Source organism: Petaurus breviceps, unplaced genomic scaffold, assembly GCF_028583685.1.
Source record: "Petaurus breviceps papuanus isolate PSGF00001 unplaced genomic scaffold, PetGlider_PUasm1.0 191, whole genome shotgun sequence".
In the NCBI taxonomy this organism is placed as follows: domain Eukaryota; kingdom Metazoa; phylum Chordata; class Mammalia; order Diprotodontia; family Petauridae; genus Petaurus; species Petaurus breviceps.
The window spans coordinates 1621556-1636166 of record NW_027185811.1 but is presented as its reverse complement, the minus strand read 5'-3'; the positions used below and the strand labels follow the sequence as shown (position 1 = coordinate 1636166).

The 14611-nt window shown below is 38.7% G+C and overlaps 1 protein-coding gene across 2 annotated transcripts in view; it reads left to right on the top strand.

The window, feature by feature from the left end:
• DIP2B (disco interacting protein 2 homolog B) overlaps window positions 1–14611 on the top strand; it is a 201471-nt gene that overhangs the window by 127436 nt on the left and 59424 nt on the right. For both annotated transcript variants that reach the window (XM_069092563.1, XM_069092562.1), the window contains 6 exons: window positions 1722–1919; window positions 3518–3609; window positions 8212–8322; window positions 9276–9399; window positions 12050–12159; window positions 13483–13585. In XM_069092563.1, coding sequence (XP_068948664.1) covers window positions 1722–1919; window positions 3518–3609; window positions 8212–8322; window positions 9276–9399; window positions 12050–12159; window positions 13483–13585 — 738 coding nt within the window. The remainder of the gene's footprint in view (window positions 1–1721; window positions 1920–3517; window positions 3610–8211; window positions 8323–9275; window positions 9400–12049; window positions 12160–13482; window positions 13586–14611) is intronic.

The window sequence follows — 14611 nt, the reverse complement described above, 5'->3', positions numbered from 1 at the left end:
GAATGCCTGCTATATTCAGGTTTTTCTGTCTTACCAGGGTTTTCTGAAACCACCCCCTTCATCATTTATTAGCACAATAGTATTCCTTCACATTCATCCACCATCACTTGTTCAGCCATTCCCCAGTTGATGGGCATCCTTTCAGTTTCCACTTCTTTTCTACCACAAAAAAAACTGCCTTAAAAATTTTTGTACCTATGGGTCCTTTTCCATTCACTTTGATCTCTTTGTGGATCGACTTTGTAGTGGAATTACTTGGTCAAAGAGTATGCACAGTTTAATTGCTCTTTGAGTGTGCCTTCAAGTTGCTTTCTCAGGTGGTTAAACGAGTTTACTAATAGGGCATTAGTGTACTTGTTTTCTCGTAGCCTTTGTCATCCGCCTTTCTTGGCATCTTAGCCAGTGTGATGGATGGGAGGTGGGACCTCAGGGTTGTTTTAGCTTGTATTTCTCTAATAATTAGTAATTTAGAGCACTTTTTTCAAATGACTTCTGATAGGTTGGATTTCTTTCTCTGAAAACTATGTGTTCATATCATATCAATTTATGAATTGATATATGATCATAAGAACTAATATGCACAGTATAGGGGAATAGTCTTTTTCTTGTAAATTTGATTTGGTTCCCTATATGTCTTAAAAATGAAACCTTTGTCAGAGAAATTTGTTACAAAGATTTTTTTCTCCCCAGTTTCCTGCATTTCTTCTAATCTTAGCTCTATTGTTTTTGTTTGTGCAAAACTACTTAAATAATCAGAATTAACCATTTTACTTCATTTGAACTTTTTTTTCTTTTTGGAGGGCACTTGGGGTTATGTGACTTGCCCAAAGTCTCACGGCTAGTAAGTGTGTCAAGTGTCTGAGGCCAGATTTGAGCTCAGGTCCTCCTGACTCCAGGGTCGGTCCTCTATTCACTGCGCCACCTAGCCGCCCCTCATTTGAACTCTTGATCTCTTGTTTGTTCACCATGATATCTCACTGCTCTTTATTGTTACATCCCCCATGCTTGGAATGCCTTCCCTCACCTTCTACCTGAAACCTTTCCTGATCTCTCCCCCCAAACACCTCCTGCTGCTAATGCCCTTCCTTATTGAACTTTTCTGAATTTATTATGTGTTTAGTCTGTATATGCTTAACATGTACGCGTCATCTCCTTCAGTACAGTATTAACTCCTTGAGGACAGGGACTTTTTGTTTCATTGTTGGGTTTCTGTCCCCTAAACAACTAGGACGCTGCCTGTCACGTAGTAGGAGCCTGATATATGCTTGCTGGTATAGAACATACAGCTATTCTTTTATGGCAAGAGTCCTCTGAGACAGACTGAACAAGTCTTATCAGAGAACGGACAAATAAATTAGGTCTACTTTGAAGATTCGTATCTATATTATCATTTCCTTGGACATTTATTAAATGTTAAAGTTGAATTGAACCCTAAAGTGAATTCAAAACCAAGTTAGTGCAGACAGTAGATTTATCTCAGGAAGTAGTGGGTTCATTTCCCTTGAAAACCTTCAAGTAACAGCTGATAACCACTTGCTCAGAAATCTTGCCATTACAAATGCCAGTTCAAGTACCAGTTAAATCTGCTATCATCTGAGGTCCTTTCTAATTCAAAGATTTTGTAAGAAAGGAAAAATTCAGTTGTAAATAAGGGCTTCATCGGCATTGTGATTCTTTCATGTCTTCTTTTAATTTAATATTGTTTCTTTCTGTATACACAGTACCTCAGCCGGACCCAAACCAGCCCAAACCAGAAGGACGTCAGATGACTCCTGTGAAGGGAGAGCCATTAGGAGTCATTTGTAACTGGCCCCCTGCTCTAGAATCAGCACTGCAACGGTGGGGGACCACTCAGGCCAAATGTCCTTGTCTGACTGCACTTGATGTTACAGGGAAGCCAGTTTATACCCTAACATATGGTGAGCTTAAGAGATTTCACTTTGTTCTTCTACTTCTGGGATATAATAAGATACATGAGCTTGTAGCAAAAAAGACAGTTCTTCCAGAATTATGTATGGTAGGAAGTTTGCAGACAAAAATAACGATGTTTTTAGCATGATATTCAATAATTACTAACCCTGGTATTTCAGCAGCCCTTTTAAATTAGGTTGGCTCTTCAGTACTAAGTATATTGTCAAGGATTTCCGTTTTCCATGGTAATGGTTGAAGGCCTGCCATTATTTTAAAACTATAAGGAGAAGTTTGCTAACGGGGGAGAGAGACTTCCTGACAGTTGATGTCCTGAGCATGAGGAAGACAACTTAAAGATGGAAATGCAGCACTAATAATATTCTAGTAAAATAGGTAGTTTATAGGACTTTTGACTTTTGTTCATTAATTTTTACTATAAGTAGTAAAACCCCAAACTAACATTATTTGCAGTAGAAAAAAAAACTAGAAGCTTCCCCAGTAAATTCAGGAACAAAACAAGAATGCTTGCTTTCCCCACTGTTATTTCACATAGTTTTAAAGGTCTAGTGATATCAGTGAGACCAGATTAAGAATTTAGACTTAATGGCATAAACATTGGTAAAGAAGAAACAAAATAATCTCTATTTGATGACATAATAGTTTACTTAGAAAACTCCCAAAAGTCATCAAAGAAAATCATTAAAGCGTTGATAGCTTTAGTAACTAAAAGGATATAATGTCAGTGCACAAAAATCAATAGCATTTCTATACACTAATAACAAAAGCCAGAAGAATATAATCAAAAGGGATATCTCATTCAAAACAAAATACATAAAAATATCTTGAACCTAGTCTATAAAAACCCTTGAAGTTGGTAAAAATGTAATTACAAAGCACTCTAAAGAATAAAAGTTTTTTTGCATCAATCATTTCTAGCTGTCCTTTTCACCACTGTTGCAACAATCCCTCCATTGTAACAAAGAAAGAAAAAAGACAGTTATGTAAAATCTACCAGCATATGAACTGTTCTTTATTTTTTGTTACAAGGAGTGGCTCATAAAATATGGGATTTGGGAAGGATATATTTGAAAATGAATGTGATATAAAAAATAATTTCAATAAAATTAATATTTTTAAAAATTCAGACATTTCTCTTTCAATTCACTGTTAGTGGACATACAAAGTAGCTTTGAGCTCATCTTTTACCTCAAGGAGAGCAGTCTTATTAGACAGATGAAATATGCCTGTGGGAAATAATAGAGACCAATAATTCCAGTAATCATGAAGATACATTTTACAGGATCATTTTCTTGCCAGAAACCTTGGTGCCAGTGGAATATAAGTTCCATGAGGGAAGGAATCTTTTTGTTTTTGTCCTTGGATAGCACCTAGAATAGTGCCTGGCAAGTACCAGGCAGACCTAAATACATATTTGTTTCATTATATTGAACCAAATTGAGTTTGTTTTATTGTCCCACCCCAGCCTGTTCAGTGCCTACATAGGAACACTGGTATCATAGTTTTTCAGTGTGAAAACTACATTGCTTAGGCACCAGTTGAATTTTACCTATGTAGTCCTTTGTAAAATTTTCTTTTTTTTTTCCAGGAAAATTATGGAGCAGAAGCCTCAAGTTGGCCTACACACTGCTTAATAAACTGGGGACAAAAAATGAACCAGTATTAAAACCTGGAGATAGGGTAATTTTTTAAAATGTCTACTTTCTTGTTTCTTTCTTTAAAATGAGAGGAATGGTGGTGAAGTCATTGAAGTAACAATGATATTTTTAGAGAACAGCATCAATAAAGCACTTATTTTTCAGAAAAAGACAATTAGTCATGTTGAGCTTTCTGCCACTACTTACTGTGTTTCCCCGATATTAAGACACTGTCTTATTATTTTTTGGACAGAAAAACACCAGAGGGCTTATTTTCAGGGGAGGGCTTATTTTAATGAACGTTGACAGCAATTTTAATAAACAGGTAAATGTGAACAAAAAAATGTACATTTATTCAATAAGCAAATCACTGGGGAAGAACAGGATGAGGCGCTCACTGCTGCAGCTCTGATTGGATGCAGCTCGGAGCGCGGCGTGCATTTCGGGGGGGGGGACGGTGCATACAGAGGGTACCGTAATGTAGCGTGTAGTGCAGGGGATCACCTTCACTACAGTAGCAATCTCAATAGGGCTTATTTTCGGGGGAGGGCTTATTTTAGAGGAATCTTACACAGTAAGGGGAGGGCTTATTTTTGGGATAGGTCTTATTATCGGGGAAACACGGTATTAGAATCGTGAAAATTGTTTGCAGCCATTCTCCTCCTAGGCATAATACTTTATTATAACTTTAGTGTTCTTGGATCAAAGGGAAATGATACTTCAACCAGATTTTTTTGCTTCACGTATCCATTTCTTTACTGCTAGTCAATTAAGTGTTAGGCTGCCAGAACAACAAAGAAAAGAGAGTTTAGGTCTTTCACAGACTAACTACTTTCAGATAGAACTTTGAGATTTATTTAGAGTAGCAGAAATAGTGATTAGACTGCCATTTTATTTTATTTTTTTATTACAACCCAAAAACCTTTGTCAGTTTTCTGTGTGCTTTTTTTCCCTTCTTTATATATTGGTTCCTAAGAGGGGCCAAATTTAAAACCTTTCATACACCTTTGAATTGCAAATGTCTCTTTTTACGTTCTATTTATTGAATTGGAAGTGGTTTATTTTTAAAATGTGTTAATTTCTTGGCAGCTAAATATCAGTTTCTCTTAGTGTTAATTATTTGTGCATTTTGAGATTATACAACTTCATGTCAAGCTTCCATTGAGAACATGAATGCAAGATTGACTTTTTCAAGATCAAAGAAGTTCATTAGATTAATCTTTTAAAAATTAAGTTTTTGAAGATGGCAGAGTAGAAGCACGACCTTCCCGCGGCTCCGGCTTCCACCCTCCCCAATCCATGCAAAAAGGGGACTCTAAACAAACTTTGGAGCTGCAGAACCCACAAAATGACACAGAGAAGATAACCTCCCGCTGAGGACAGCCCGGCAGGCCGGCAGGAATCGGCCAGCACAGCGCTCTGGGAGCCGAGCCCAGCACCACGCCGAGGCTTTAGCCCCAGGGCGGGCCTGACCAGCCACCAGCCAGAGGGACTCCAGATCAGCAGCAGCTGTGGCCGTTTCCAGATTTATCAATACATAGGTGTGAAGGACAAGGTGAGAGGCCAGGGCAGTCTGGACTTTGGGACCCAGGAAGTGGGAGTGCGTGGCTTTTACCCCCGGAGCGAGAAACCACTAAGACGCCAGCACAGCCTGGCAGCGCCACGTGGCGGCTTCAGCTCCTGGCCTGCAGAGTGTAGGGGGACCAAGCACCAGTCTGAGGGGTCATTGCTCTTGCTTTAACCTGCTTGGATCTGGATTGCAGTCTAGGGTGGAGGTCCTGGGGTGTGTGTCCAGCTTGCCAGAGCGTGTGGAGACCTCAGAGAGGGCACCCATCTAATACCTCCGGCAGCTGAGAAAACCCCAGCATTTGGAACAAAAACTCCCCTGTCTGGTGGCAGAGTCCTACTGTGGCAAAAAGCCCAAAAGTCAAATCATTGAGTGGCAAAATGAGCAGGCAAAGGAAACAAAGCAGACAGAAGATTCCAACATTACACTCCTATTTTGGGGATAAGAAGGAGCAAGGCATGGGACAGGAGGAAAACAGTGAAGTCAGAACTCCTGCACCAAAAGCTTCAAAGGAAAATACAAGCTGGTTACAGGCCATAGAGGACCTTAAGAAGCAGATAAGAGAAGTGGAGGAAAAATTGGGAAGAGAAATGAGAACAATGCAAGAAAATTATGAAATGAGAGTCAACAGCCTGACTGAAGAAAATAATACCTTAAAAAACAGACTGACTCAAATGGCAAAGGAGGCTCAAGCAATGAGGAGAAGAATGCCTTAAAAAGTCGAATTTGCCAGATGGAAAAAGAATCTCAAAAGCTCACTCAGGAGAATCATTGCTTCAGAATTAGATTGGAGCAAATGGAAGCTAATGACTTTATGAGAAATCAAGATGCGGTCAAACAGATCCAAACAAATAAAAGAATAGAAGGCAATGTGAAATATCTCATGGGAAAATCCACTGACCTGGAAAATAGATCCAGGAGAGATAATTTAAAAATTATTGGACTGCCTGAGAGCCATGACCAAAGTAAGAGCCTGGAAAGCATCCTCCAGGAAGTCCTCAAAGAAAACTGCCCTGATGTTTTAGAACGAGAGGGCAAAATAGAGGTTGAAAGAATCCACCGATCACCTCCTGAAAAAGATCCCAAAAAGAAAACTCCTAGGAATATTATAGCCAGGTTCCAGAATTCCCAGATTAAGGAGAGAATATTACAAGCAGCCAGGAAGAAACAATTTGAATATTGTGGAAACACAATCAGGATAACCCCAGGATCTGGCAGCCTCTACACTGAGGGATCGAAGGGCCTGGAATGTGATATTCTGGAGGTCAAGGGAGCTGGGATTAAAACCAAGAGTCACCTACCCAGCAAAACTGAGTATCATGTTTCAGGGGAAAATATGGTCATTCAGTGGAATAGAGGACTTTCAAGCATTCTTGCTGAAAAAACCAGAGTTGAATAGAAAATTTGACATTCAGATACAAGAAGCAATAGAAGCATGAGAAGGTAAACAGGGAAAAGAAATCATAAGGAACTTATCAAAGTTGAACTATTTTTTTGTTTGAGGCAATCGGGGTTGAGTGGCTTGTTCGGGGTTACATGGCCAGTTGTTGTTTCTGGGTGTGGTGCTGAGTCTCTGGGCCCGGATTTGATCCGGGTTGTCCCGGCACTGGAGCTGGTGCTCTTGCTCGCTGAGCCACCTGGCCAAAGTTGAACTATTAACATTCCTACATGGAAAAACAATAATTGTAATCTATGAAACTTTTCTCAGTAGTTGAAGGGATTAGAAATATATATATGTCTTTATATGAGGGTATGCGGGCATATGAATACATATGTGAATGTGTATATATATGTTTACAGGTATACATAGATAGAGGGCACAGGTGAAAGGTGAAATTAAGAGGTGAGAGGAATATAATGGGAGGAGATGGGGAGAGACAAAGTGGGGAAAACTATCTCATACAGAAGAGGCAAGGGAAAATGGTTACAATGGAGGGGAAGAATAGGAAGGCAAAAGGGAATAGGTCAACCTTATTCCTATTGAATCTGGCTTGAGAAGGGAGGGAAATACACACTAAATAGGGGATCTCACCCTCCAGGAGAATGGGGGAGAAGGGGATGTGAAGGGGGATGATGGAAGGGAGGGCAGGCTGGGGGGGAGGGAAGTTGGAAGCACCCACTTTTGAAAAGGGACAGGATCAAAGTAGAGAATAGAACAAGTGGGAGGTGGGATAGGAGGGAGGGAAAAATAGTCAGTCTTTTACAATACATCTACTATGTTATTGTTTTTCATTAGCCACACATGTACAACCTATACTGAACTGCTTGTCCCCCCAGTGGGGGTGGGTGGCAGGGGGGGGAAGGGAATGAATCTGGAACTGAAAGTTTTAAAATCAAATATTCAAATATATATATGTGTGTGTGTGTGTATATACTATTATTAATACCATCTTACATGTAATTAAGAAAAAAGATATACAGGCACTGAGGCATAGAGATCCACTGGAAAAGTTGAAACGGGTATGGGAGAAAATATGGGAGAGAGCAGATTGGAGGTGGGGATATCCTGTGGGACTGCTGTTTTGGGGGGATGGGTGGGGGAAAAACGGGGAGAAAATTTGTAACTCAAAATCTGGCGGAAACGAATGATGTAAGTCAGCAGTTAATAAAGCATTTAAATTAAAAACAAAAAAAAATAAAAATTAAGTTTTTAATGTGGCAAGGGACATTTGAAAAAAAAAATTATGCCTAGAAACATCCAAGTCTGTAACTTTACTTTAGTGGAATGCAGAGTGATTTCTGAATTCCCAAAATGTGGTGGTGGTGTTTTTTCTCAATAGAATGAACTTTCTTCTGTAGGAGGGAGTGGGTTGTTCCTACTATATCCTGTCTTGGGAACAGGATTAGAAAATAACCATTTCATTACTGTCCACCAGAATTGCCATTTATGTAATCATAGGAAGGTGCTAGTATGTTTTTAAGTATTTTGCTATCTTATTTTTGTTAATTTACTCCAGAGTAAACAGCTTACTATTTACATTTGAATTTTTGCATTATAAGCAGTCTGACACTATGGAGTGTGACATCAAGAACTTTATCTTTGTTTCCCTTCTAATTGAATGTCATCATGAATTTTAGGTGGCCCTGGTCTACCCCAACAATGACCCTGTCATGTTCATGGTGGCTTTTTACGGATGTCTCCTAGCAGAAGTGATCCCTGTACCTATAGAAGTGCCACTTACTAGAAAGGTAACACTGACAAAGCCAGAAGGCATGATGGTGGGATAGGAAATAGCAAAATATCAGCATTTATTTTGGATCATGTATTTCAGTTACTCTGAGAGTAAAGTGCTTGCTTTCTGGCAGTTTTCCTGAGAATTCAGACAAGTTATAGAAACATACGTTTTCCATACGTACACAGGTTCATATATGTAGAGCCATAAGAGAAGTTAGAGGGGATCACCCCATCTCCTCTTTTTGTAGCTGGATGTGCTAAGGTTCATGGAATTTAAGAGATTTATCCAGAGTCATGCACAGAGTGAGTTATAGAAGAAATCCTTGAACCCAAGCCTTCAAATTGAAAATTCAACTAAACAAAGGAGGTGTTTATTCCTTCCCTGTACTTCCATATCATAAAAGTATGATGAAACATACTTGACTTTTTCCATACTACTAATAATATTAATAATAATAACTAGTATTTATATAGAACTTTACAGTTTGCAAAACACTTTATGTAAATCCCACTATGCAGGCAAGTTACTATTTGACTTATATCTTGCTATTCTGAGCAACTAGTCTAGTTTCCGGCATTTAACAAACACTTATTGATTGGTTAATTAACTGGGATGTTGGGGAACCTAGTCCTTTAGTGAACAGTTCTAGCATTTATCTCAAGTCAGATTGAAAGAGCATCATTTTTGATCAATGAATAAATGGGAAAATTGGGGAGATTAGGATTTTCAGCAATTTGTAACAGCTTGGTATAAATGTTTAATTTGTTACCCAGAAGATAATATTTTCCAATTTTGTGTAAAAAGGTTGTTACTACTTAAATTCCAAGCTGTTGACAGATTCTGGCATGTCTCCATAACATTAGCACACATGTGACACAGAATTACCATGTGTTAGATTTTTGGTAACTGTAAGGTCAGCTTTTATAAACTTCTCTTTTAGTAATGCTGTCTTATTTCCCTCCACAGGATGCTGGAGGACAGCAGATTGGCTTCTTGCTGGGAAGTTGTGGTGTTACCTTGGCTCTCACCAGTGAGGTTTGTCTGAAGGGGCTTCCAAAAACTCAGAATGGAGAAATTGTACAGTTTAAAGGTTAGTGGAAAACTCATTTGGGTTCAGAAAGTCAGTTTCACAATTACAAGATAGAAGAGGCATAGCTAGATATGTATATCAGAAAAGATTTGGGGCATTTAGTCAAGAAGTGATTATGGTGGTCCAAAAAATTGAGAAAGGAATAATGTTCCAGATTAGAAAAGTACCACATCTAGAGAATTTAAGAAGTACCACATCTTAGCTTCAATCTAAGGGAAGGACATTGATCATGTAGAGAGAGATTACCCAGAGTAAGACATTCAGAATGGTGACTCAAGGTCATACCATATATATGGAATGATTAAAGGAAATAAAGATATTTAGGCTAGAGAAGGAAAGGCTTAGGGAAGAAATGATAACCATTTTAAAGTTTTTGATAGGAATCTATCATGTGGAATGGGGATTAAAGTTGTCTTATTTATCACAGAAGGCAAAACCACGAGCAATTGGCACAAGTTTCAGAGGCATAATTTGGCCTGACATCTCTCAGATCTGACCTTTTTTCTCTACTCATACAACTCCCACCTTAGTTCAGGCCTACTTCACTTCCTTCCTCGATTACTGCATTAATCTGCTCTGTGGTGTCCCTACCACAAATCTCTCCCCATTTTAGTCTATCCTATACAACATAATTTTCCTTAACTGCAGATCTGAACGTGTACCTGCCCTATTGAACCAATGCCAATGACTTCCTATTGCCTATAGGACAGAATGTTTATCTTTAACCCCACCTCATAGAGACCCTCTCTTGCATGACACAGCTCAACACCATCTTCTACCTGAAAGCCTCTCCAGAGCCTCAGGGCCCTTTCTCCCTCCCAAAATATCTTATATTTAGCTACTTTATATGTATTTTTGTTTGTTCACTTTATATTAATGCTACACATGTGTACATATGACCATTAGAATATGAGCTCCTTATGAATAGGTCATGTTTCATTCTTTGTACTTGTATCACCAGCAAAGTGCCTGGAACTATTAGGTGATTAATAAATAATTGCTGATCGATAAATTGATTGATTGATCCAAACTGTTCAGAAGTTGAATGGACTGCTGTGAGAGGTAGTGAATTCCCCTTTCCGGGAGGTCTCACAGCAAAAGCTGGACGACCAGTTATGTAGTACATTATATGAGGAATTCTTAAGTCATAACATTATGTACAGGTTGGACTAGGTGGCCTCTTAGGGCCTTCCCAGCTCTTCTGTTCTATGATAATAGGTATTAGCTGTAAGTTAAGACAGCATTAAAAGCCAACAAAGTTCAGATCAAACACAAAAAAAGTGTTAGTTCTAAATTCCAAAGTTATTTCCTTTACAACAGTAAACTGCAAAAAATGGGGCATTCCATGTGCTATCAGTTGCAATATCTGTCATTAGATGGTTTAGCTTAACTTCTTTTGTGGGCAGTTAGGCAGTAAGAATAGTGTGTTTATTGGAAAGTGATTGTTGTATCAGTAGAAAATGCATCATAAAAATTATTTTAGATGAAGGAAAATAGTTTTTGAGGCATCTGAAATAACTAAAGCCTTCATTTTATGATCCTCTAATGTGTTCAGGTTTGTATAAGTGATCACCCTGTATACTTAAATATCTTATGTAATGGCAAAATACTAATCACTGGGTATCAAATGCCAAATGAGACTAGCAAAAGAAAATTGCTTGAGATTGTTGAGGTGACAGTTCCTTGAAAGGATTAAGGTTCTACCCAACTTTGTTGTAGTCCTTAGTATGTTTTTTGTTTCACCCTTCTTCTAACATTTTTTTTTTTGCTTTTTCTTTTTTTGGAAGAAAAGTGAAAATTATTCATGGACTGGGAATTTTTACTATACAGTAATATGTTAGAAGAACAGTCTCTTGCTTAATTAAAAAAGAAATGCTCACTAGAAAATATTTGCTAAAAGAATCACGTGCAGACTCTGAACTGAGGAGTCAGAGGACCTGGCTCTACTCTAGTTCATTGGACAAGTTACTGAACCTTTTGGGACCTGAAAATGTCCATTCTTTGTTCCCTTCCCTTTATAAAATTGTATGATCCTTTGATAAAAGGGTGTGGCAGCAGTGTACTGTTATGAACCACTTCACATGAAGATAGACAAGTGGGGAGGAAATTTACTTTTTTTAATGGAAAGAATAATCTTGTGCCAATAAAAACTGGCAAAATCAGCACTTTACTAAATTATTTCAGGTTTTGCAGGTAAGAATCTGGATTTAATTAAAAATTAAATAAAATTTCTTTTTTTTTTTTTTAAAGCAATCGGGGTTAAGTAACTTGCTCAAGGTTACACGGCCAGTTATTTCTGGGTGTGGTGCTGAGTGTCTGAGCCCAGGATTTGATCCAGGTCATCCCAACACTGGAGCCGGTGCTCTTACTCGCTGAGCCACCTGGCCACCCCTAAGCAATTGGGGTTAAGTAACTTGCTCAAGGTTACACGGCCAGGTGTTTCTGGGTGGGTGCTAAGTGTCTGAGCCTGGGATTCGATCTCCAGGTCTTCTCAACACTGGAGCCGGTTCTCTTACTTGCTGTGCTACCTGGCCGCCCCTGAAATAAAATTTCTAAAAAAAGGATCTGGATTTGCAAAGAAATCCAGTTGAGCATAAACTATTTCCCCAACAGCTAAAACCACTAATTGCTTTCTTTGGACTTGATTTAGGTTGGCCTCGGCTCAAGTGGGTGGTAACAGATTCCAAGTACCTTTCCAAATCACCTAAAGACTGGCAGCCGCACATCTCACCTGCTGGCACAGAACCTGCCTACATAGAGGTAAATTCTGAAATAGGTTTGGAAATGTTAATAAACTTTCTGCCATAAATATAAATAAACATCAAAAAAAATTCATTTTGTAGGAGTTTGAATATTAGTAGGAACAACTTCTCACTTCTGTGTCAAACTTCCATATAACTGAAATGAAAATGCTTTCTAATGGTACAGCTTTTGAAGTGCTTCTTCATACCTTTATTTCCACTGATAGAAACCATTAAGTTGGGGGCTGAAGAATGTGGGATTCACATGAAGGAGCCAGAGAGGCAGCAAAAAACAGCCCCAGGACCCCAGAGAAGTAGATAAGTTTGAGGGAGGATATATGAAGGAAGGAATGGTGAGCAAAAAGTAGGTGGTTCTACTGTTTCTGCTTGACCAGAAAACTGTAAAGAAGTGAACAAAAGTAGGAAAAGCCATGTAGTGTAGAGGGAAGAACAGTTTTTGGACTCAGGAGACCTAAGTTCAAATCCTTCCCTGGTTCCTCACTGCTCACTGTCTCTGTGACTGTGGGTAAGTCATTTAAGGTCTTCAGGCCTTGGTTTTCTCATCTGTAACAGGTCAGGAGAAGGGTGATTGAATGAAATGACTTCCTAGGTCCCTCACAGATACTTAGCACAGAGCCTGCTAGACAGTTGGTACTTAATAAAGGCTTATTCACTGACTGACTGATGTCCAGTTCTAAAACTGTAAACTATAGGAACTAATAACAAAAAAAGCAGATGGGGTAAGAGGATGTAGATGGTGTGTTGGCAGAGTTTAATGTGAGAGGTCAGTTAGGCAAAAAACATTTATTAAGTGCTTACTGTGTGCCAGGCACTGTACTAAGCTCTGATCCTCAGAGAAAGGCAAAAGATAGTCTCTGCCCTCAAGGAGCTCCCAGTCTCATGGAGGAGACATCCACAAAATATAGACAAGACACATTGGAAAGAGCCAGCTATGTCACCCTAAGCTCTCCCTGCGCTTCTCTGATCCTTCATCTGTAAGCTAAGAGTATTGGAGTAGATCTTATCTAAAATTCTAACTGGTAATGACACCACAACTTGTACTGCACAGTTGTCTTGTTTTCCAAAAGCCATATTCCATTTCTTTCTGGATATTCACATTGAACTGAAACATCTAGGCTCCATTGTGGGGAATCTTTCAGATACTTAAGTAGCACTTGGTCTTTTTCTGACTCAATAATTTGAGGAAGAAAGGAAGAAGAAAGAAAATTATTTTTAAGAGAATTGTTAAGAGATGACATTATTATTTTCTTTACTAAGAATGCACTTTACAAACTTCGGGGTTAGAAATCATTCTTTAATTATGCCCTTTTTTTTTCTTCAGTATAAGACAAGCAAGGAAGGGAGTGTCATGGGAGTCACAGTGTCCCGCATTGCCATGCTGTCTCACTGCCAAGCCTTGTCACAGGCCTGCAACTATTCTGAAGGTCAGCTCACATCCCACAGCTCCCCTCATTGTGTTACTTCCAAGATGTACTGACATTATCACAGAGGTGACTCGATAACCCCCTTTTGAATGTTCATATTTAGAGTAAAATATTCATAGTTTGAGCAGCTTCACTGTTATACCCATCCTTGCCTTGATTTACATGGTGGGTTTGTTTTTCTAGATATATTATAGTTTAAAGGATAAGCCTAGTTATGGATAAGCCAAATAAGAATTATTTTGAGAGATTTAGTGAAGCAAAGAAAAGTTTTCATTTATTCTCCTTCTGCTACATAACAACATGGACTTCATCTAACCTTCAGTCAGAAATCACTACACTTGTAAGTCTGGCAGAAGAGTCACAGAACTTTAACCCAAACAAAATATGAGAAAGATTCAGATGCCATCCACATCCAAAGAAAGAAATATGGAGTCTGAATGCACAGTGAAGCCTACTATTTGCTCTCTTTTTTGTTTTGTTTTGTTGTGTTGTGTTTTTTCTTTCTCATGGTTCCTCCCATTTCTTCTAATTCTTCTATACACAACATGACTCTTGTGAAGATGTGTTTAATAAGAATGTATATGCAGAGCCTGTATCGGTTTGCATGCTGTCTTGGGGAGGGGAGACAGGAGGGAGGCAGAGAAAATTTAAAACTTATGGAAATGAATGTTGAAAACTAAAAATAAGTCATTTTAAAAAAATAAATAGGCAAGGGACAAACAGGACTGTACATACGGCAACCTTCATCTGAGAGAAGACTGGGCTAGGCAACAATGCCACTCAAAAGCAAGTTACAGGATTTCAAAGCAAATAAAAACCACTTGCTTTTGCTGCATAGCGCCCTCTGGTGCACACAATGAATGGGTAACTAGCTAACTTTCAGGAGTTTTGAATGATTCCTGGGTTCCTTCTGGACACTAAGCATATTTCTTTGGGCACTAAAATTGCTAAGAGATGACATATTATTATGTTATTGTGATTATTCTTAGTGTCTTCCCTTTGAGAATATCTCCAATTTATCATATA